At 39.4% G+C, this 24,482-nt stretch overlaps 1 protein-coding gene and 1 long non-coding RNA gene across 4 annotated transcripts in view; one reads left to right on the top strand and one right to left on the bottom strand.

Annotated features, from left to right (window-relative positions):
• Positions 1 to 388: 388 nt before the first annotated feature.
• Positions 389 to 1,867, bottom strand: LOC134297093 (uncharacterized). 2 transcript variants are annotated; one of them, XR_010003821.1, is made up of 2 exons: positions 1,777 to 1,867; positions 389 to 808 (listed from the first exon to the last, which is right to left on the bottom strand). It is a non-coding gene; the product is annotated as an uncharacterized LOC134297093 (long non-coding RNA). The 2 variants fall into 2 exon arrangements; XR_010003822.1 differs by having other exon boundaries at positions 1,364 to 1,843.
• A 24-nt stretch (positions 1,868 to 1,891) lies between these two features.
• The window catches only part of arih2 (ariadne RBR E3 ubiquitin protein ligase 2), a 39,924-nt gene continuing 17,333 nt past the window's right edge, over positions 1,892 to 24,482 (top strand). The window contains exons 1-3 of one of the 2 annotated variants that reach the window (XM_008105437.3): positions 1,905 to 2,045; positions 11,449 to 11,491; positions 14,298 to 14,642. In XM_008105437.3, the coding sequence (XP_008103644.2) occupies positions 14,394 to 14,642 (249 nt within the window). In that variant the 5' untranslated portion in view covers positions 1,905 to 2,045; positions 11,449 to 11,491; positions 14,298 to 14,393. Of the gene's footprint in view, positions 2,046 to 11,448; positions 11,492 to 14,297; positions 14,643 to 24,482 lie in introns of both variants that reach the window. The other variant, XM_003217844.4, reaches the window with a different exon arrangement.

Below are 24,482 nucleotides of genomic sequence, written 5' to 3'. Positions count from 1 at the left end.
ACTATACTGCAATATTATTAGTAATATTACATGTAATATATAATAATATAATTTTATTATTATGTATTATGATTATTATCCTTTGCTCATGTCAGCCTTGAACTGGGTAGGTCTTCGATTGGAAATCCTCCAACAAAGAAGACTGTCTTTGGCAGCCTTTCAAACACAGCAGAGGATAATCTGGAATGGAAGAAGAAGAAAGTAGTAATTATATCAGTAATAATTGTATTTAATATATTAGTAGTCTTACTATATCACTATATTATTACGTATTATTATATTGATTATCTTATATTGTATTACATTATATTATTATCAATATTATATGTATATACAGTATATATTATATTATTAGCATAGAACAATATTAGTATTAAATATTACTATATTGTACTATACCACTATTTATTTTATTTATCATGTCAGAAACAAAGCGAGGGTACATTTGTAATGTATTTAAAAACACAAACAATGTTTAAAACTTGGCATTATACTAAATGTCCTTTGAGGGCCTCTGGTGTTGCTATAAGGTCCTCCATTGTGCATGTGACAGGACTCAGACTGCATTGTAATAGGTGGTCTGTGGTCTTCTCTTCTCCACACTAGCATGTCGTAGACTCCACTTTGTGGCTCCATTTCTTAAGGTTGGCTCTGCATCTCATGGTGCCAGAGCGCAGTCTGTTCAGCACATTCCAAGTCGCCCAGTCTTCTGTATGCCCAGGAGGGAGTCTCTCATTGGGTGTCAGCCATGGCTTGAGGTTCTGGGTTCTAGCCTGCCACTTTTGGACTCTTGCTTGCTGAGGTGGTCCTGCAAATATATATATACACAACATATATATGTGTGTGTATGTGTAATACCATACACACACACACACAGTAGAGTCTCACTTATCCAAGGTTCTGGATTATCCAATGTATTTTTGTAGTCAATGTTTTCAATATATCGTGATATTTTGGTGCTAAATTCGTAAATACAGTAATTACAACATAACATTACTCCGTTTTCTGTCAAATTTGTTGTATAACATGATGTTTTGGCGCTTAATTTGTAAAATCATAACCTAATTTGATGTTTAATGGGCTTTTCCTTAATCCCTCCTTATTATCCAAGATATTCGCTTATCCAAGCTTCTGCCGGCCCATTTAGCTTGGATAAGTGAGACTCTACTGTGTATATATACACACACACACATATAAAAGGAGCCCCAGTGGGGAAGTGTGTTAAAGCGCTGAGCTGCTGGACTTGCAGACCGAAAGGTCACAGGTTCAAATCCCGGGAGCAGAGTGAGCACCCGCTGTTAGCTCCAACTTCTGCCAACCTAGCAGTTTGAAAACATGCAAATGTGAGTAGATCAATAGGTACCGCTCTGGCGGGAAGGTAACGGCGCTCCATGCAGTCATGCCGGCCACATGACCTTGGAGGTGTCTATGGACAACGCTGGCTCTTCGGCTTAGAAATGGAGATGAGCACCAACCCCCAGAGCCAGACATGACTGGACTTAACATCAGGGGAAAACCTTTACCTTTTTATATACACACATATACATATAATTTTCAATGTTATGTATTATGATTATTATCCTCTGCTCATGTCAGCCTTGAACTGGGTAGGTCTTCTATTGAGAACCTCCAACAAAGTGGACCGTCCTTTGGCAGTCCTTCAAACACAGCAAAAGATAGGCAAGAAGGAAGGAAAGAAGAAAGACTCGATCCTTCCCCTCTTCACTCTCCAAATGGTTCGGCCCATAGAACGCTTTCTCTCTCCCCTTCCCTTACTTCCCCCCTTGCGCTCCGAATAATGGTTCGTTCTATCCTGCCTCTCCAGCTCCTCCTACGTCAGCGGCTTTCTCGGTGGCGGAAGTGACGCCGCGCTGGAGGCCACGGCTTCCGGTGCGCAGGCCACAGCGGCCCGGCTACAGATGGAGGAGCTCTTCTTCTCCTCGGTGGGGAGGTGATTGGATCTTTTCCCCTTTCCTTTCTCCCTTTGGTCTTCCCTTTCGCTTGCCGTTGCTGAAGAGGCCGTGCCCATCCCCACCGCTCTTAGGGTAAGAGTCTCTGAGGGGAAGAAGCCGGGCCTTGTTTACATGGAGGGAGGGAGGGAGGGGGTGTCTGTGGGCCTCGCATAGCCTCAAGGGAATGGTGCTTGGCTTCTCCCTTCATGAAAAGATAGGCCTTTCATTCTTTTTGTATTCTTGTCACTATTCAACAGCGTCGAATTAAGGCAGCTTGGCAACCCCTCAGATCCCTCAGCTTAAACGTCTGAGGGGAAAAAGGAAAGGACCTGAGGCTGTTAGGAATGGTGGGAGTTCAAGTCCAACACACCTGGAGGGCCCAAGTTTGCCCATGCCTGGCCTTATGGGGTCCTTGGAGCTGTGGTTTGTATTCGCCTTCCAAAGAGTGGTGCCAAGAGACCAAACTATAACTCTCATCTTTCCTTAGCATTATAATAATATATACTGCCCTATCTCCCCAAAGGAGCCTCTGTTTTTTTTTGTGTCAGGAGCAACTGTCAGGTTGCTTCTGGAGTGAGAGAATTGACTGCCTGCAAGGACGTTACCCAGGGGACGCCCGGATGTTTTTGATGTTTTTACCATCCTTGTGGGCGGCTTCTCTCGTGTCCCCACATGGAGCTGGAGCTGATAGAGGGAGCTCATCCCACTCTCCCCGGGTGGGATTCAAACCTGGCAGCCTTCAAGTCAGCAACCCAACCTTCAAGTCACAAGGCTTTTATCCCCTAGGCCACCGGAGGCTCCAGGAGCCTCTGGTGGCTCAGTGTGTTAAAGCGCTGAGCTGCTGAACTGGAAAGGTCCCAGGTTCAAATCCGGGGAGCGGAGTGAGTGCCCGATGTTAAAGTCCAGCTTCTGCCAACCTAGCAGTTCAAAAACATGCAAATGTGAGTAGATCAATAGGTACCGCTCCAGCAGGAAGGTAATGGCGTTCCATGCAGTCATGCCGGCCCCATGACCTTGGAGGTGTCTACGGACAACGCCGGCTCTTCGGCTTCGAAATGGAGATGAGCACCAACCCCCAGAGTCGGTCACGACTGGACTTAACGTCAGGGGAAACCTTTACCTTTACCTATCTCCCCAAAGGGACTCAGGGTGGTTTCCAACAAAAAAGAACATTATTTTGTAATTTACTTCATTTCTATCCCGCCTTTCTCTACCCCAGAGGGGACTCAAGGTAGCTTGCAAACGTTAAAATACATCTCAACAAAATATCAACAATTTAAACATGAGCAATTAAAATACATAATAATAATAATATTAACAACAGCAACTTTATTTTTGTACCCCGCCTCCATCTCCTCAAAGGGACTCAGGGTGGCTTACATATGACACAAGGTGCCTAAAACAACGCATAAAATAAAAACACAGTACAATACAAAATAAAACCACTAGTACAGTGGTTCTCAACCTGGGGTCCCCAGATGTTTTTGGCCTACAACTACCAGAAATCCCAGTTAGTCAACCAGCTGTTAGGATATCTGGGTTGAAGGCCAAAAACATCTGGGGACCCGAGGTTGAGAACCACTGCACAAGTATATAAAACAATTTGAACTCAGAACAGATTAAATTAAACAGATGAAAACAAGATAACATGCAAAGTCATGATCTCATATCCAAATAGTTTTCCAAAATCCATATTCCATTATTCAAGCTGTCTCATTCCGTAGTTTCCTATTCACCAAACGATTACGTGAAAAGCCAGGTTTTAAGTTTTTTTCTTAAAACCAGGAGGGATGGGGCCTGCCTGATGTCACTGAGAAGGGAGTTCCACAGCCAAGGGCCACCACTGAGAAGGCCCTGTCTCTCATCCCAACCAGTCGCGCTTGCGAAGAGATTGGGACAGAGAGCAGGGCCACCCCAGTTGATCTTAAGCTCTTATAGCAGGGGTCCCCAAACTAAGGCCCGGGGGCCACATGCGGCCCTCCAAGGTCATTTATCCGGCCCCTGTCCTCGGTTTTAGACTTAGGCTTGCCCTAAGTCTGAAATGACTTGAAGGCACACAACAACAACAACAACAACCATCCTAATTATCTTGACTATCTCATCAGCAAGAAGCAGGCCCATGCTTCCCATTGAAATCCTGGTAGGTTTATGTGGGTTAAAATTGTTCTTATTTTTAAATACTGTATTGTTCTTTCATGTTGCGCATTGTAGATGGTAAACAGAAGCTCTTACGTGTGCCCATGAGCCTAGAGTCACCCTGCAGAATGACGCACCACTCAGATTTGCAGAACAAATAATACAAGAACTTTACTAATTCCAAGAGATCCAAAGAACAATGGTATTCACAATGGTCCCTCTGATTGCTTACAGAAACCCAGCAGTCATAAACAGTCCCTTTTTCAGTCCATAAATCTGCTTCAGTGAAGAATACAGTCCTGGTTCTTCATCCTCTTTTCCCAGTAGCAAACAAGGCCTCAGAAATAGCAAGGACTCTCTGAGTACAGAGCCATCTTCCCCAGGCAGTACTCAGTCACCACACAGACTCACACTGAACAAAAACTTGTTCAAACCGGTTCTCTAGCAGCCGAACAGAAACAGTTTCAAATCAAATTACAGGCCTTTGCAGGTTCAGCCAATCGGCTTCATGCACTTCATTTTCCAGTTAACACACAAATATAGCAGAGTGCCTTTGCAAACCATAACATTTCTTTGGCCTTTTTTTTTGCACTACAAATAAGACATATGCAGTGTGCATAGGAATTTGTTCATATTTGTTTTTAAACTATAGTCTGGCCCCCCAACACTGTGAGGGACCGTGGACCGGCCCTCTGCTTAAAAAGTTTGAGGACCCCTGTCTTATAGGCTCATAGAGGGAGATGCATTTGGCCAGGAAAGTTGGACCAGAACTGTATAGGGCTTTATAGGCTAAGGCCAGCACTTTGAATTGGGCTTGGTAGCAGACTGGCAGCCAGTGGAGCTAACGTAATAGAGGAGTAGTACACCGGCCCAGTTAGAAATCTGGTTGCCGCCTGATGGACAAATCGAAGTTTCCTGGCTGTCTTCAAAGGCAACCTCATGTAGAGCGTGTTGCAGTAGTCTATATGAGATGTAACAAGAACATGAAACACCATGGCCAAGTCAGACTTCCCAAGGTCTGGGCACAACTGGTGTACAAGTTTTAATTGGCAAACATTCAATGCCAAAATACACTAACAAAGATAAATAACAGAGTTGCTTTGCATTTTCTGGGCTGTATGGCCATGTTCCAAAAGCATTCTCTCCTGATGTTTGGTCCACATCTATGGCAGGCATCCTCAGAGATTGTGAGGTCTGTTGGAAACTAGGCAAGTGGGGTTTATATATCTGGAATGTTCAGGGTGGGAGAAAGAACTCTTTTCTGTTTGAGGGAGGTGAGAATGTTGCAATTGGACAGCTTGATTAGTAGTAAATAGCTTCAAGGCCTGGCTGTTTCCTGCCTGGGGAATCCTTTGTTGGGAGGTGTTAACTGTCCCTGATTATTTCATGTTTGGAGTTTCCCTGTCTTCCAAAAAAAAAAAATCCTAACATCAGGACAGTATATAAAGAACAACTCTCAGAAGACAAGGGAATTCCAGACAACAAACAATCAGGGCCAGTTAACACCTTCCAACAAAGGATTCCCCCAGGCAGGAAACAGCCAGACCTGAACATTTCACAGATATATAAACCCCACTTGCCTAATTCCTCACGACCTCTGAGGATGCCTGCAATGGATATGGGCAAAACATCAGGAGAGAATGCTTCTGGAGCATGGCCATACATCCTGGAAAACTCAAAGAAATCCAATGATTCTGGCCATGAAAGCCTTTGACAACACAATAAACAACCCCCGCCCCCTAGATCCCAAAAGAAAATTCACAACTAACAAAATTATAATCATAACAGATAGATAAACAAAAATTAAGTAATAACATAACCACACATCTAACATCAAAACACGACAGAAATGTAAACAAATCTAAAATCTGTTAAAAATTCATTAAGATTTTTATATAGCCAGCCAACCTAGAGTGAAACGCAGTTACCAGTTTGAGGTAATTATACATGATATTCTAAACCTCTTCCTCTATATGCTATGGAACATAAATGTGTTTAGCAGTTTTTTTAAAAAGAGAGTAAGGGGGGAGTGTTTTTAGTTTTAGTTTAGTTTAGTTTTTAGTTCAGGCATGGCAATTGAAATAATGCCAGATTGCTGTAACTGTACAGTTCAGATGCACCCATTAATCATAGTAATAAAAAAGACCTATTTTTAATGTTGATTTTAAACTATGGATTTTAAGCTGGCATTTTTACAAGAATGGATGAGAGGGAAAAGACTGGGCGACATTAGGGAAGCAACCTGAGCCTTGTTTTACATAGTAATAAAAAGAATGACCCATCTGTTATGTCAATTTTAAACTATGAATTTTAAGCTGGCATTTTTAAAAGTATGTATGAGAGGGCGAGGACTGGGCCTTATTTTACTATGAGGTTGATATTCAACTTAAAATGGAAGATCAGTATGTAATGGGGTCTTGTACAGGCATGGGCAAACTTCAGCCGTGTTGTAGCCCAGGTACATCATCCATTAATTCTACAATGTGTGGAATGCTGTGTAATCTTGGTAGATATCTTACAAAGGCTTCGGCTGATAATTGTGTTCTCTCAGAAAGCAACTGCAGTGTAGAATGAATGCAGTTTGGCCCCACTTTAACTGTCATGGCTCAATGCTGTGGAATCATGAGAATTGTAGTTTAGTCAGTCATCTGTGCTCTTTGTCCGAGAAGACTGAAGACCTTATGAAACCGTAGACCCTATGATTCCAAAGCATTGAGCCATGGCAGTTAAAGTGGAGCCAAATTGCATTCGTTCACCATCATAAACTCCCAAACTTTGGTCCCTCATATGTTTTTGTCTTCAGCTCCCCAAAATCTCAACTGCTGGGCAATGTAGCTCAGGCTTCTGGAAGCTGAGGTCCTAAACACTCAGAGTACCGATGTTTGGGAATCACTGAGGAATTCATGCAGTTTTACACCACTTGAACTGCTACGGCTCAATGCTATAGAATCCTGAGAAGTTCTAGTTTTATGTTTTTAGCCTTAGTTGCCAAAGAATTTGAGTACCTCACCACAAAACAAATCCCATAATTTCATAGCATTGAGCAATGGCAGCTAAAATGGCATCAAACAGCTTTAATTCTGCAGTTTAGTTGCAACCTAAATCTACTTCCTCAGATGCATTTGCAGGAAGACTTGGTCTACAAAAGCTCATGCTACCAGATTTGTTTTATGTATTGTCCTACAAGATCCCTGTTTTTGAACTGGACAAAAAAAATCAGGTAAAGTAAATGGGAGAAAACAAAATATGTGGAGTGAGAGGTGTTGAAAGAGATGTATTGTTGCAGGCTGGTACCATGATGTATGTGTGAGTTTATGTGCCTCCAAGTCATCTGTAAACCTATGGACACCTCATGAGCTTTACAGGGCTTTCTTGGGCAAGAAATACTCAGAGGAGAATTGGCCAGTTTTTCTCTCAGAAATAGAAACTACTGAACCTACTATTCATTGGCATTATCCCAAACAAGGCTGATCATGCTTAGTTTCCAATATCAGATGGGAAAGTGTATTTAGGGAGTATTGTTGTGTGTCTTGACTTCATTCCCAAGTTATGGCAAAAACCCTATCTCAGGATTTTCTTGGAGGCCACTTCCACACAGCTGAATAAAATCCCACATTTTCTACTTTGAACTGGAATATATGGCAGTGTAGATTCAGATAACTCAGTTCAAAGCAGATATGGTGGGGTTTTCTGCCTTGATATTCTGGGTTATATGGTTGTGTGAGCCTGAGAATATGATTTACCAAGGATGACCCAGTGGCTTTTCAAAGCTGAGAGCCATGTTTAAATATTTGAAAAGATGACCAAGATGGAGCCTGCTTGTTTGCTGCTGTTCCAGCTCAGAGTAATGGATTTAAACTACAGAGAAAGACATTTTACAATATCTGAAAATTAGGAATAATGTCCTGGTCATAAAAGCTGTTTGACAGTGAGATAGTCTGCTGCCTTGAGGCTGGTGGAATCTCTCCTTTTTTGCCGGGGGGCGGGGGGGGCGGGCGGTGCTAAGCAGAATTTGGATGACCATCTGTTATAAGTGTTCCTGCATGGCAGAATGGGGTTGGACTGGTTGGCCCATGCCATCCCTTCCAACTGTTGTAATCCTGTTTTTAGGGGAAACCACAGTGACATCTCTGAGCTTTCTTAGAAATGTTCTTATTATTGCTCTCTTAATATTTTGTGAGGTACTGTACGGACAAATATGCTTTGGAGCTAAAATAAAGTAGTCCTCTCCTCCTGAGATAGTGCATGAAATGCTCCAGTTCAAGTCTCCACAGTCATGAAACTGTCTAGGTGACCTTGAACCATTCAGTGTCTCTCATCGTGACCTCCCTCATAGGGTTGCTGCCTAAGGATAAAGTGAGGAGTAGAAGAGCTACAAATGCGACCTTCAGCTCACATAAAGAAGTCAGGATGTAAATGTTGCTAACAAATAAAGTCATAGGGAGGAGGGAGCAAGCTTATTTGCTGCTGCCCTGCAGACTAGGACACGGAACAATGGCTTCAAACTACAGGAAAGGAGATTCCACCTGAACATCAGGAAGAACCTCCTCACTGTGAGGGCTGTTCGGCAGTGGAACTCTCTCCCCCGGACTGTGGTGGAGGCTCCTTCTTTGGAAGCTTTTAAGCAGAGGCTGGATGGCCATCTGTCGGGGGTGCTTTGAATGCGATTTCCTGCTTCTTAGCGGGGGGTTGGACTAGATGGCCCATGAGGTCTCTTCCAACTCTACTATTCTATGATTCTATGATTCTAAATATGAATATAGCCACTGTTTAGAGAGTATGCTGTGTTTGCACTGGGGTACACAAGGCACTATTATTCATAGGAACCTTCTTGGCCTGCTACATTCACTTTGACAGTTAATATGGCAGGCACTGAAGTGAAAATATTCAGATCCCCTCTGCAGCTTTATATATATGAACACTGTTGGGACCTAGTTAAGTGCCATTTAGAGGGTCATTATTTCCTTCAGTTGGTGATTCCAGCCATGTTGGCAAGATATGCTAATGACTAGGTGAACAAATAGATGAAACTAATGGATGGATTTGGATTTAGCTACTTTTCTTCCACAGGGATAAGCCTTTGCTACACTGAATAGGCTTTTAAAAAATATTTTTTATTACAAGAAAGAAAAAGGTTTTTACTACATAAAAAGTGGGAAAACATCTTCGGTAAAGGAAAGTAGGAAAAACAGGTAGAAGAGAGACAAAAAAATGTCCAAAAAGGAAAAACCCCAAAAGAGAAAAAAAACACACATACACACACACATGTAGGAAAGGAAAAAGGGAAAAAGGGGGAGCAATGGGGGGAGGGGTAATAAAGGGTAGTTCGTTACTTCCGTTCTTCTTTCTTCTATATTCTCAGGTTTGATAAAAAAGAAAATATTTATAGAAATTGTTTCTTTCCCCTTCGGTTCTTTATTTCTTCTGTAAATATTCTTCAAAGGTAGACCAGTCTGTCATTTTAGTTCCTCTACCGGTACTCTCTTTCAGCAGGAATGTTAGCTTATCCATATCCTTTATCTCCATAACTTTAAGTATCCAAGTCTTCTCTGGTATTTTGTCCATCTTCCAATCTTTTGCAAAGACCAGTCTTGCCTCTGTCACTAAATAGGTAAATAATTTGTCTTTATTCCGATCCGCAAAGAGCTCAGTGTTGAACATTCCTAGTAGGTAGTATTCCGGTTTCATAGAAAAATCCTTTTGAAGAATTTTTTTACATTCTTTGTGAATACTTTTCCAGTAAGCCATTGTTTTCTCGCAAGACCACCACATGTGGAAGTATGATCCTTCCCTGGTCTTACACTTCCAACATTTGTTGTCTGCCTCTTTGTACATCATTCCCAATTTATTCGGTGTCATGTACCAGCGGTGTAGCATTTTTAACCAATTTTCCCTCAAATCTGAGGCATCAGTGAATCTCATTTTGTTCATCCAAATTTCTTCCCACTCTTTGAGCTGTATCGGTCTGCCTATATTTCTAGCCCATTTTATCATTGAGTTTTTTATTTCTTCTGTTTCTGTGGCCCAATTAAGCAATTTGTTGTATATCCATGTTATTAGTTTGTTTTCAGTTTGCGTCAGTTTTTCCCAATAATCATCTTTGGAGAATCCTAGTTTTCTATCCAAATTGAAATGCTCCCTGATTTGTAAGTAATGAAGCCATGAAACTTCCTTGTATCTTTCCTGAATCTCTTGATGAGATTTTAAACTAGGCAGGTCTAACTTCCCTACCAGAAAATCTTTATATGGTGACCATTTCACCTATCCAAGTAATCTTCTTTGATTGGCTTCGAGTGGGGAAACCCATCATGGTGTTTTTGTATAAAAATTCCTTTTATATCTATCCCAAACTCTAATTAGGGAACACCTAATAAAATGGTTTCAGAAGTTTTTCTCAATATTGGTTTTTCCATACAAAATGTATGAATGCCATCCCTTCCTGAGATCAAAGCCCTCCCCGACAGTGAATAGGCTTGATGTTACTTAACAAGTCTATGTAATAGTCATCTTCCTGTTTGATTTAGACTAAAATGGGTGGATGCTCTTGTGTGTGAATGTTCTTGCAGTTATTTCTGCATTCAAGCTTATGATGTTAGCTAGCTGTCTCAGAGTCTAGTATTTGTAAATAACTACATTGTCTCAAATAATGTAATATATTTGCATTAATCACCTTAATAAACGACTCCTTAGGCAAAATAAAGGTGAGCACCACCTAAATTGAAATAGTCAATCTCAGATTAGTCTTCATGTTTTGGTAGCTAATTTGTTGAAAGCATTTCCTTTTGTACTGCCGTTGAAAAATCTCTGACAGCAGCTTATGTGAGATTTCCAGATTTCAATGTGTGAACATCGTGCAAACATGGGAAAGAATGGTTTGTCTTGCAAACCCTTCTTTTGCAATGAAGCATTAAATTGGGTTTTCTTCATTCTTCTTTAGAAAATTAATATTTCTGTTCTAGTACTGATATTTTAAAAAAATTATAATTGATATTTTGACAAAAGGGTAGCTGTCTGAATGTGTAGTAATAACAGAGATCTCAAATATTTTCCAGGGCATGGTGATCTAATTTTTCATGTCAGGGCTGTATAAAATGATCAAAAGATCTGCCATCTTAAAAAAAAGAAAAGAAAATATTCTATGAAGGTTTAACCATGGGAGTTTAGTTATAGTGTAAAAAAAATTCTTTATAATCCTGTCAGAAAGTAGTCCATAACATTTACTTTCTAAAAATTTTCACACTGTATTAGAGATACTGTCAATGATTTGATAATGTAGTGCTACGTGTTAGTTTCTGTCAGACAATGTAGTTTAGAACAAATTGTTAAAAGTTGCTGGTAGTTACTTTTGATTTCTTTGCAGATAAGCCGGCTTCAGCATTCTATTCTGAAAAGAACAGGGAGATGTAAGAAAAAATTTGTCCTTTTTCTTTGGTTTTGTCCCAGCTGTACTTTCTGTTTTCTCGTGTAATTGAGTGATATTTTTAATAGGCATCCATTGTAAGATTTCATGCCTCTGTGGTATAATACAGAGTGGAAGCCTTGACATGTAGAATTTCCATCTGTGTAGTTCATGTCAAGTTCTAGACTTCATTATCTATGGCCTATGATCCATAGCCCTCAAAAACATCAGAAACCTTCCTTCAGCTCTTTATTTCTCAGTTGGTTGTCTGGTTTTCAATTTTCTTTTAACCAAACTGCTTCTTCACTTTTCTCAATCCTACTAAAGTCTTCCTGGATCTGTATAATATATTAATCCTCGCCAAACTAACAACTCACAAAATCTAGGATGCAAAGATCAATTCTTTTCTTCCTAGAGATTCTGTACTACACATGGCATTCCATGCCATCACATAAGTTTGTTAGGTTAAAGACTTTTGTTATGTTGTGCATGGTAATATAGATAGAATTTTAGAATGAAAAACTAAAGAGGCTGTGTGTTATAAGTGAATACGTTTAGCTATGCCAGGTTCTATCCTCTTCCTCCCCTCCTAAATTTTTACCTGATCAGAGTAGATCTCTATCAATATTAAAGAAGGGGGACACACTGTGCACAGATGAGTACTCAATTCTTCATCAGTCCCTGTACTATGATTTTTGATCTTTCCCCAATCCATACCTTTTACTCATGCTGTCATGGCATGGACATCTATAAAAATGATGGGGTTTCTACAGTCATTTATTGGTAACACACACTGAAGTATTTTGAAAATGTATAATCTTTACTGTTCTGAGGGGCAATGTTTTGTTTTAATTAAATGGTGTGGCATATTGAGTTCTTGTTGCAACAGAAAATGTTATTCTCTAAAGGACTTGAGGATAGGGTTTGGTTTTGAAATGACATAACTTCTGAATATACTTTTACTAGAATATGAAGGTTATTGAACTCTGGCATTAAATACCATTTCTCCCAGTTAATTGATATTTTAACATCACATTTCGTGTTGTGTGCCTTGGCAATTGCCCACTTTCTTCTAAAAACATGAATGTCTGCCTCGGGAAAGTATGTATGCATTCGTCTTTTCAGTAGTATGTTGGAACTGCCAACCTATTTTTGAAATTTGACATGCTCTTGACCATAGAAATCAGTACAGTATTCTGTAGAAACACTATGTTTTCATAGAAGCTCTGGTACTGTTCCATTATCTGGGTGGAGGGCACTAGAGAGAGAAGGATAATCCATTTTATGGGTTGGAGGGTGAGTTGAAGAAGTTAAACAATTTCCCCGTTTTCCTGTTATTCCCCCCACCCATGTCCCCGTTGTGGAAACAATCCTCCTTTATGATATGGGAAGTGTGGAGGGAATAACCAGCTGAAATGGGGAAAATGGTTTTCCTCCTTCAGCTCCCCCCCTCCCCCACAATAAATATATGTTTTCAAGGTTTGGATGGTTCAATTCATAACTGCAGAATCCGTTGATAGGATGGATGACTGTATTATATTGGATAATGGTATTTTTCTTGAGCCAAGCTGTAATTACTTTTGTTAAAAGTAGAACACCTCTATCACTGTATTCGAGTGTGAAATGTGTTGTATTAGACTAGGCCCAAAGTGAGAGATCTGTCTTGTGTAGAAGACTTGTTTTGTACTATTTTGTAAGCCTGAAAGATATTTTCTCATCATGGTTTTAAGAAGACTACGGCCATATCTAGGTGATGGCACCTTTATCAAAAACCCATATACATGTGACAGCTCTTGGTTTGTTTGCCTTTTAGCCACTAACTTCTAATTGGGTTATAAACTAGCACATTTCTCAATTTCCCTTTTCTACTGGTATTCCAGGCTATATGCCTTTCTACTATGAGTAATGCAAGTACTTTTACCTCTTAAAAGTCATGTGAAATGAGTTGCATACTTCAAAGGTACAAGGTGTCACTGTTACTGTGCACAGTTTATCTAGTGCCACAAACATTACTGCCATAGTTCTTCCCTATATAGATTAACATTTAGGTGAGAAAGTTGTGAGGATAAAGTGTTAACACATAATGCAGAAAGGCAAGGCTGTGGTGCTTCAACATACGTGTTGCAGAAAAGTACATTTTGAAGGCAGAAAAGGAGCTATTTGTAGGTGTGAAGGTAAGGAAGAGGTTGTTGATGTGCATGTAACATCAGGAACTGAAAATGCAAAGGCAGGAGTAGAAAAAAGCAATTTTTAAATTGAGAAAATAGCATCTGGATGAGATGTCTGAAATAGGAAATAGCACAAATGAGAGCTGTTAAGCACTACAAAGATATGAATCTTGAATAGTTTACAGTTTAAGAACTGATTTTATGTCTTTACTAGGAACCGAGACAAAGACGACAATTGAGAACAGGGACATTTTTCATTTGCATTTTTCTGTAGCACTTTCTCAAGTGACAAATCTTTTATATTTACTTATTTTTGCTGGTATTTGTGTGATAGTCTTGTGAAGGAAACTAAGTTGGGAAAGTAAACAGGCAAACAATGACGAGCATACATGAGCAGGAATTTGAATGTGAATCCTTAAGCAGTGGACTATAAGAATGATGTGGCTAGATTTGAACACTTACCAGAAAGTGGCTGAGAGCCTATTTTAGGTGAGAACCTTATTTTAATTATGCCACATTTTTGCTTTCTTTTAAAATTAGGTTATTGGTAGACTATTTGTTTATACTTCGTGAGTATAACAACTGAGCTGTTTTTTCCTCTTTCTCTTATCCACCTGTCTTCCACCCCGCACCCAAATTTAGGAGGCAGACCAGTCAAATGAAGTCAAAAGAACAATAAAGTGGTGGAGAACGAAGGAGACATTGTATCGCTGCTCTGCAGTTTGGCGGGGCACTAAGATGTCTGTGGACATGAACAGCCAAGGCTCTGACAGCAATGAAGAGGACTATGATCCAAACTGTGATGAGGAGGAAGAGGATGAAGATCCTGGGGACATTGAGGATTACTATGTGGGGGTGGCAAATGACGTGGAGCAGCAGGGAGCAGATGCCTTCGATCCGGAGGAATATCAGTTCACCTGCCTGACCTATAAAGAGTCTGAGAGTACCTTGAATGAGCACATGGTCAGCTTGGCCTCTGCGTTAAAGGTGAGAAATGCACTATAGCAGCACCTTTCAGACTAAGAAACTTGAATAATTTTGACTCCTATTAAAGCTGTAAGTGATCATTAACCTAAAATGCTATAAATCCTGGGTGACTGAGATACCATTGTCATTGCTGTTGTCTTATAGCTATTTTTTGCACCTTTTCAGATAGCTCTGGTTTCTTGAATACAAATGTCATTTAATAATTATAAAGAACAAAATTTCCCCCCTCTCTTTATTTTGCTTATTTAAGTACATCCCAACATAGAATATTTCCTTTTTCTAATGAAAGGTTTTCTAGTGCTGAGAGTTCCAGCTAAGCATCCATTCAGCGTGTCCACCTAGGAAGTCCTGCATATGAAATAACTCCTTTCAGGTGGGATAAATGGAAACAGACAATTCCTCATCTGTTTTGGAACATTTGAGAATATTTCAGAGCGGTTTTGGGGTGAGGGCTGGGGTTATGGAGAGTGAAGGAGAGAATAAGAAAAAGTTCAATTAGGCAAAAGAAAATCTGTTCATGCAACATTTAATCTTGCCTCCAAGAGTCTTTTACAATCTTATTTTATAACGACTTACATTCATACGTGGATTACTTGCTCCAATGTCCACATCTAGCAGCTGTTCAGAGTGGAAAGTGTATGATATTCTTATGTTTTTAAACTACAACTCCCATAATTCTTCACTGTTGGCTAAGCTGGTTATGGCATCTAGGGGATGCAGTTCAGCAACCTTAGTTCCTACTTCTGGTTTAATGTCTTATTATCCTTATGGTGCCCATATTATCTTTTTAGCAATCATCCCTTCTTTTCCCAACTTCTAATCTGAATCCTTACCAGCTGTCCACTGTAAAACAAAGCAATGTGACTGTCATAAATTCCCATAGACTTGTGGCAGTGTCTCTTTTTTATGTCTCTCCCTTTCTGGTTGACTTCGGATGTATGAAAAGAATACTACTCCTACTGGCCATAGAAATAAGAGGCTTGCCTGTTTATCTGGTGCTTTGACCTTTCCCTTGACATCATTGAAACCAAGCTGCTACATTTGTCTTGTTCCTTGGAAAGAGGACTGAAGTAGAACTGAAGTTTGCTGAACTTTCTAAGAAAGGAATTTGTGGGCAACTTATTGACCTGAAGATACTTTTTGCTAATATACAAAACAATATGTTAATCCCAAAAATTAAATCCTCACTAAATAAAGAAATTATCCTCTTTGTGAAATCCTGCTTTTGAGATTCTTACTGGGTTACGAAAGAGGACCATGTATTAACTTTTAGTTGCATTATAGTTGGTGCCCCTTTACCTGTAAAATGCATATTGCTCTGGAAATCATTTTAAAAAATAGATCTTTGAGGTGCCTATTAAGCTTAAAGCAATTATGAATCTAAAATGGGCCAAAAGAAGTAGAGGAACAAAAAATATTTGAATTTCCAATCTGGCAACTGGCTATTGCATTGTCTCCTTGAGAAGGAATAATCATAGACTTCAAGAGAAGCAGATCAGCACTCCAAAAACCCTGTTATTACCATGACAAGAGGTTTGTTTAGAGGGATGTGCTCTTGCCTCCTGCTGTACCAATGACTAATTACTCCTCATAAAGAAAGACAATTTCTATACACGCTGAACTGAAAAGAGCAATAATTGCCTCCATGTTTGGCTAATACTGTTTAGGCCATAGTCTTGATAAAGCTTGCAAGCCCTGCTGTAGTGCTCAGAAAAGAGTTCAGTTTCTAAGCTGAGGGTACTTGGCACTTGTACTGAACCATCTGGTATCATCATGACACATCATAATGGCCTGTCATGAACTTTAAATCTGTTAGCAACTGAATCTGTTATCACTAGTGGTGCGAAGTGTAAAATAGACGTGTGTGGTCTCTCTTTTGATTGTTTTATCGATATTTGAAACCTGGCCTGGTGTCACTAGTCTGAAATCATGTTCCAAATGAAACTGGGCTTTCATAATTCTAGAAAGCTTATCAAGTCATAATAGAGATGAGCAGTCCTGTTGCATGTGTTTACATTCAGTGTCAAGTGTTTCTGAAAAGAGCAATGGAATCCCAAATTCTCAAAAGACAACTTAATAAATGCATTGGATGCTCTGATACTGAAAGGCAAACAGGGCCACCATTTATTTTTGGATGGTATACTTCAATTGGTGCTGGATGCCAGGTCATCTTAAGATTTTTCTATTCATGATTCCTTTTTGCCTGAGAAATGTTTACACAACCCAGGTAAGTCTTATCTATTATCTATATAAAATTCAAAAAACATATGTATGTATGTTTGTTCTGCAAAGGCTCTTATATGGCTTGATGGATCTGGGCCAAACCTGGTACAGATATCCTTCATTATCCAACTTAAAATACTGGCAGGGTTGAAACTAAACAATCCATTCCTATTGTTTGTAGCATTACTTTTATCATGGCCTACGAGCATTGGCAGTGCTGAGATGCATCCACAAGAAGCCACTACATAGATAGAAAAGCTACCCCAGAAGAAAATATAACAAATAGAAGAAGGCTAGAGTGTTGGCAGAAAGACACTCTAGAAGTCCCTCTCAGAAAGCCTAAAATGCTTTAATTCCAACTTTCTTTTTCTTGGCCATTGTTATGTCTTGAATATTGGCAGGAACTTGGCCATTGTTATGTCTTGAATATTGCCCAGGAACATCCTGGGCAAACCTAAAAGAGGGACCAACCTGTTTTCTCTCCACCATAGTGCCACTTCTGTCCTGTTTGAATGCTTGGGCAGCAAAACTGTGGTGGAGGCTCTTTTTGACGCTTTTCCCTTGAAGAAACAGTGGTGTTTCTTTTTGGTTCTCCTGGAATAAATTAAGTTTTCATGTTTTGCTACTTGAGTTGGAGGAGGCGATGGTGCCATTTTTTATAAGACTTAATAATGTATTTTAACTTTTATCAAAAAAGAAACCATCCTCTTCTCTGAGTGGAGTTCCCAAAGGCTTTAAAAATTAATTTAGTTTTTAATGATAAATCAGACCATATATACAAACCATAAAGGTATAACAAGTGCATATACAATGACTCCATTAAGGCTGAAAAATCCACTAATTTGAAGACCACTGTGAAGTAATTGCATGAATTACAATGCGGTTTTTATTCCATTGCCTTTTTGATATAATGGTTAGGAAGATGGTGGCAATAGTGGCCAGAGGCGACTGTCCCTCTGAGGCAGTGTTGGCACTTCTGTGTATGAGGAACGACCCTCGACATATCTATTGGTCAAATCAAAATCCATAATTTTGGCCTGAAAACTTGTCCTTGATTGATACATGAAGATGACTTAGGAGTATGTATGCTTAATGCACTAAATTGTAAAAATTGGCAAGTGATGACAGCAAATAGTATTTTACATTCTCAACTACCATATAAAATAGGCAGACAATGAAACAAACTGCTGAAGAAGAGAAAAGGTACTTGAGAGGACTGTTACTATCATTAATACAATGCCATCAGAGTACATGGTACTTTACACTAGCAATTTACAATTGTTAATTTGACACTTCCCTGTTCTTGGGCTTACAATATAGAAAAACATAATACACAAGGAAAATGGGTTGACGTTGGAGGAGATTAAGGCCAGCACATGCTGGTTGTTATCTCCTTCTATGTGAGGGTCTTCTACTACTACTGGGCATAGGCATAATGGAGCTGTGCCTGCCTTTGCTTTCCTTCCAAGGAAAAAAAAATAAAGAAGCTGTTAACAGATATGTAGGACAGAAAAGATACAAAATATGTGTATCAAAAGAAAATAATGAAAAATTAATTCGAAGCTTGGGGAAACAAATCATTTTATGGGCAGTGAAGTAAAAGCTTAGAATGAAAAGTTGAGAAGGGGAATATGTTGAAATAATTTCACACCAATACATTGAAATTGCGACTCAAGAACAGGTGCTTCAAACAAATCATATCAAGACAAATAAATAAGTAACTGTTGTCTTTGCAAAGAAAAGGCTGAAAGTCTTGACCACCTTATTCATGCAGCTAAATTGCACAGACTAAATGTAAGAAAATATGTAAATTGGCTGTAGTGATGCACTGGAATCTATGCTAAGGTTTGATTTACCATCTGCAAAAAACTGATAGGAATAAAAACTTTAAAATTGGAGGAGTGCTGAAGAAGTTCTAAGTGACAAACAAATATACCAGACATAGCTGTAATTGAGAAAAATAAAATTTGTATTATATATGTAACAGTCCCTAAGGATAGCAGAATTGAAGATAATGAGAGTGAGATAATGAAATATCCATACCTACAATTGATATTCAGTACTTCAGTAAGAATCTATGAATAAGATGATCATTATTAGAAACATTATAAGAACAGTAAAAATGACATAATTTTCAGTGTTGTCTGATCATACCTCACTGATTTCAAGATTTTGGTTAGAATCCAAATAATTGACAGTCCAGAACTGCAGTTGGGAACATCTGGTAGACTGTGGTACCAAAATAATAAATATCACAGGAGTTCAGTTTGTTCTGTGTTATTTTAATAACAGTCCTAGGGGACAGGTCATTGTTATTATTTGTGGAGATGAGTGGGTGTTTAGGTCTCAGTAGATGGGACTTGCTTAAGGCAAAAGTAACACCTGAACTAGACACCTTCTGGCTTATATTTCACACTTATTAATGCTGTAAAGCTTTTTGTCTGATGAAACATGGCAGGGGGGTTGGACTAGATGGCCTCTGTGGTCTCTTCCAACTTTATGATTCTAAGCAATATTTTTTTTCTTATAAGAAGGCTATTCTGATGAGAAAATGTTAATTTTGTCACAAGAATAGTTTGACACCACCCCCACTCTGTAGATTATGAAGGTTTTGATAAAGGTGGCATCACCTAGGGTTGAAAGAGACCACATGGGCCATTAGTCTAACCCCCTGCAATGCAGGAAAAGCACAGTCAAAGCACCCCCGATTGATGGCCATCCCGCCTCTGTTTAAAAGCCTCCACCACACTTGGTAGCTGAGAGTTCCACTATTGAACAGCTCTCACGATCAGGAAGTTCTTCCTAATGTTCACGTGGAATCTCCTTTCCTCCGAGTCCTAGTTTCCATGGCAGCAGAAAACAAGCCTGCACCCTTCTCCTTATGACATCCTTTCAGATATTTAAATATGGTGATCTTGTCTCCTCTCAACCTCTCTCAATCTAATAACAAGAATTTCATAGGTATAGAGCACTTACCCTCAAGTAATACGATCGTTTCAATTGTAGGGTGGGGTATTAAAGACATGTGCTCCATTGAATGATCCCCTCAAAATATAGATGAGGCAATAACGTGTTGGGCGGGAAGGATAGTATGCACAGAATACAGCAACCTGTAGGAACAATCCTGTTCGTGTTTTCCTTAGAAGTTAACATATTGTAAAAATATTGAAAGCTTCTGTGATGCATATAATTTTTTCAGCCAAACTGTGGTCTATTTGGCCTTTCCTATCCCAGACAAATGTCTCAGGCTTGGCATTGGAAATGCCGTATCAGTTTGCATAAAGTAAAATTAAATGTCTCACATGGCAAAGCTTCAAAATGCCTGGCTTGGTTCTTTGGCAAGACTGCGTATAGTGTTGCCAGGGAGGCCTGGGTCTCTTCAAAAGGAGCACCACATACAAATAGGTTGCAGTTTGTCCACACCGTTTTAATACCTCCAAATACCTGTTTTTCAAGAACAGAAGTGAAGTTCTCGATACTTTGTTTTGTGGCATTTTTGATATTTTCTTTATGTTCTCTTGGTGGGTTCAAAGGTCCAAAACCGGATACCCAGACCTGTGCAAATGTCTATCCTCATCCTTCCTCCCCAAAATCCCCTTTTTTTGGATTTGCGGGGAGATAAAAGTATAATTTGACAGCTATTGATCTTTATAGTATATAGGATGGACTTGGGGAAGCACCATAAAACTGTCTAAATAATCTGTCAACATATACTACTTAGTGCTTCTGCAGTTTGTGTATAAAATGAGCAACACTGGCTGGTGGATAGCATCTCAAGCTCACAGCATGGAAGTCTAGCAGCTTGCCTGCAAAAATAGAAAAGAGCCATACTGTGATATGTTTAGCCTTGCTCCTAGCCCTGCTAAAGCTAGTTTTCTGCTGTTCACTTAGAAGAAATCTGTTTTAACACTGAGGAACTCATTAAGCAATGTTGTAATTTGAATCACGCTGAAAATGCATGTTATGACTTATTTATAGCTGATGTAGCTACTTTAGGTTTTTGCATATCATAATCTTAAGCATAATTAATAAACATTGGGCTGGTGGTATTGTTTATTTGTGATAATCCTCGTTCACTTCCATTTGTTAGAGAATGAATTACCTTCCAGAGATAAGGTTAAGAGTTAAAAGAGTTTAAAAAATTTTAAAAAGTTAAATAAGATCTTGTATGCTGCTTTGTGTTTGAAAATTTGAAAATATCTTTGTGGCATATAATTGTAGAGAGACAAATACAGGTTAAGAAGGTAAGCTTGGATCAAATTCCTGTTTAACATCTTGTCTTAGCCCTGAATTTATACTTGCCCCATACTTGCTTTCTAATTAAGGTTTACATCTGAGGGAGTAAAGCTTTAAATCAGTTAACTTTCTTTTTATCTCTGCTCATCAGAATAACAGTTTGGATCATTTTTCTTGGTGTCTTCGTTTTTAGGGTTGTTCCTGGAGTTATTTGGGGTACTGATTTAGAAAAATGCATTGGATCGACTGCGTCAGCTGTAATTTCCTAGATATGGTTATAATAATTTTATATCAGTGAGTTGATGAAGGCTGGTATGTTCTATATCTTAAAAACTCAAACTGATAGGAGAAAATACGTGCCATTTTTGGAGTCAGCAGTCAAATATACCCAGAGACAGGTCTAACATTTGAGGTACTAAAATGTGTATTGTCCAGTGTCAAGGTTGTCTCTGTCACGACATTATCATAAAGGTCACCACATAATAGTAGGGGGGCTATTTGTAAACTGAGTATACTTGCCTATACTCAGGCAAGTAGTAGCTACTACAGTTGGGAACTGAAGGTGGGAGAAGTATTTAGTGAAAATTGAGAGCTCTGATTTATTTTGGTGGTCCAATGCATCCAGACTAATGAGTTCAGTGAAATTAAGTATGTATAGCATTGCAGCCAAAGCACGAGAGAGGGGACTTTTGGTATATAGCAACAAAGACGCTTTGCATATGAGTCTTCAGGTAGAAATTTCATGGCATGCCACTTCTGCAGCATGATATTGTTTTGCTTGATAAAGTCAATGAAAGAATCATTGAAAAATAGCATATTTACCTTGAAAGGGCTTGTTGTGGGGTTCTTTCCCTCTTAACCTGAAAAGTTCTGCTTTTTCTTACATGTTGAATCCTGCTAGTTGCACTTGTTAAAAGAGATTTTAGCTGTGGAGATAAGTTGGGTTAAGGCTAGTACACACAGATTAAATGCAAAGAACAAATTGTTCCAAGGTTTAACCAGATATCCTCTTTCAGTCCATGGTCTAATTTGGTATGGAGTGAATAGAGTGCTTGACATCTGCTTCCTGGAGCATGTTGTCCTTACCGACCCTGCATTCTTCTTTATGAATGTCTCTGATCTAGTGCATCTGTGCACATGTGGCCAGACTGACATGGCTCACTGAAATCCTGTGCTGTAGAAATAGTTGTCAGATTGGCAGTCAGATCTCTTTTCCATGACAACAGACTCTGATAAGTCAATCTGGAGGTGAGACCCTGTCAATTTGAGCCACATGATATTTGTTCAGGAGATAATACTCTACAAGTGATTCAATGCTTTTGAAAAGGCAGACCATATTTGAGGAAGTATCACATCCTGGAAATACATCCTTGGGTTCCCACTGTATAAGCCTTGGAAAAACCAGAGCTCAGTTTTCTTTCCTTTTCTTTGTGTGCTATCTTTTCTGTCCTCCTGTTGCTTTGTACAGTCCCTTTCTTATTACAGCTCCCCATGATCCTGAATAGATAGGAGACCTGAAATATTGTGCTCCAATAGAAAAGAGTGAAACTGAGGTGGGAATCTTTCTTTCCAAACAAATAGTTGGCACTAAATTGTTTATGGTGCAGTATAAACAGAGAAATTAAAGAGACTAGGCTGAGCCTATAAAATTGAGAAATGCAGTACTAAATGGTTGTTCATGATGACTTAGCTCAGTATATAATCAGTACAGGAGAAGGCTTATAATTGCCAACAAAAAGCTAAACTGTATGAAGAAATTTTGTATGAATACTTGGCATGAAGTTTTGGTGAACATAACTGCAGGGCTCAAGGATAAGAGGGTATTGTTTTCAGCATCAGAAGTACTGCTATGTTTCTCAGATTTCCAAGGCAGCAGAAATATTTTAGGTTACTATGCTTATCAAATCAATACTCAAAGGGATTACCAGGTAAGCAACAACATCCGCAGTTGCTCAGTTCAGTTCATTTTTATGGCCATGCTTCCATACATTTCTGATTTCATCAGTTAATAAGACCAAGAGTGCATTTAATGCTGGTGGAATTTAATGTTCTACCAGGATAAGCGGCGGTACAGACAACAGCTGCTAACGGGACAACAGCATAACTGAATTCTCCCAGTACACATTCAATGACGGCTGGTTCAAGATGGAAATATTTCTAGCACTGCCTGGCAGCTGTTGTGAAATATGGACAATTGTGCAAGAAGTTACTAGGTGTTTCCTTTGGGCTACGCCAAATCTATATGTAGATCTCATGTATGAGCTGAGGGCAGGTTTGGGGGCCAATATTATGGATTTTGCTATAAGCCATGGATAAGTTATTCTGTAAAGAGGTGAAAGTATCAGTGTCACCTTGGGGGGGGGGGGGCAATTACTCCAGCCATTTGCCGCCATTTCCCTGCCAGGCATTCAGAAAGGACAGAAGTGGTGCCACAGCGGTGAGATTAGAGGGGATCAATGCCTGTTTTAAGTTCTCCCAGTATGGACTGAGCTCTTGTCTTTTGCCACCCTACTCAGAAAAGAGGGTGGTTCATTTTTTTTATGAGAGTTAAAGTACAGTACTCACATTGATCCATGGATAGGTCGATCCAAGTTTTTGTGGCTGATTTTTTAATTACAATTTCTAGACTTATATATGAATATATAGGTCACTTAATGCAACACACAGTTATGTTAGCATATATCACCAAGAGCATTCTGACCTAATTTTCCAATTGTTTCTTTTAGTGAAGCTTGTTTGCCACTTTGCTTCCCACATATGGCCAATCTTCTAAGTTTCACATCGTCCCCATCCCTGCTGCAAACATTCACATGTTTTCCCCCCATAAATCATGACAGCACTGTTGCAGCTTTGGAATAGGGCAAGTATCCCTTATCCTAAATAAAGCCTCTTCAGCTTGTGACCGTTCAGGTGTTTTGAAATTCAACTCCCAGAATTCTTGAGTATTCAAGCTGGCTATGGCCCCTTGGAGTTGAAGCCCAAGGGGACTGAGGACTACAGGTTGCCCTGTCCTCAGTGCTTGGGACAAGATGATGTTTTGGATTTTCAGACTTCAGAATACCTGTATTTGCATATACAGGCAAACCCCAAGTTACAAACATCTGACTTAGAAATGATTCATAGTTAAGAATGGGGATGAGACAACAGGAAGTGGAACCTTGCAAAACAGGAATGAATTGATGAAATTCAAGTGTGATTTCTTCTCTATAATTGCCGTGCCCGGAAGAAGACAGGGAAACTAAACCAAACCATGGTGGCTTGGATTTTATTTCTTGCATCCAGTGTGCCAGAAGGAAATCCTTCACTGCTGCTTATTAATATGTCAAAAAGCAATATAACCAGAAGCTCTTTTGCCCACTGCTAAACTTCATTCTAAGTGCC

Source organism: Anolis carolinensis, chromosome 2, assembly GCF_035594765.1.
Source record: "Anolis carolinensis isolate JA03-04 chromosome 2, rAnoCar3.1.pri, whole genome shotgun sequence".
Taxonomy (NCBI): domain Eukaryota; kingdom Metazoa; phylum Chordata; class Lepidosauria; order Squamata; family Dactyloidae; genus Anolis; species Anolis carolinensis.
Note: the sequence above shows the minus strand (reverse complement) of the source record. Positions and strands in the feature narration are given on the sequence as shown.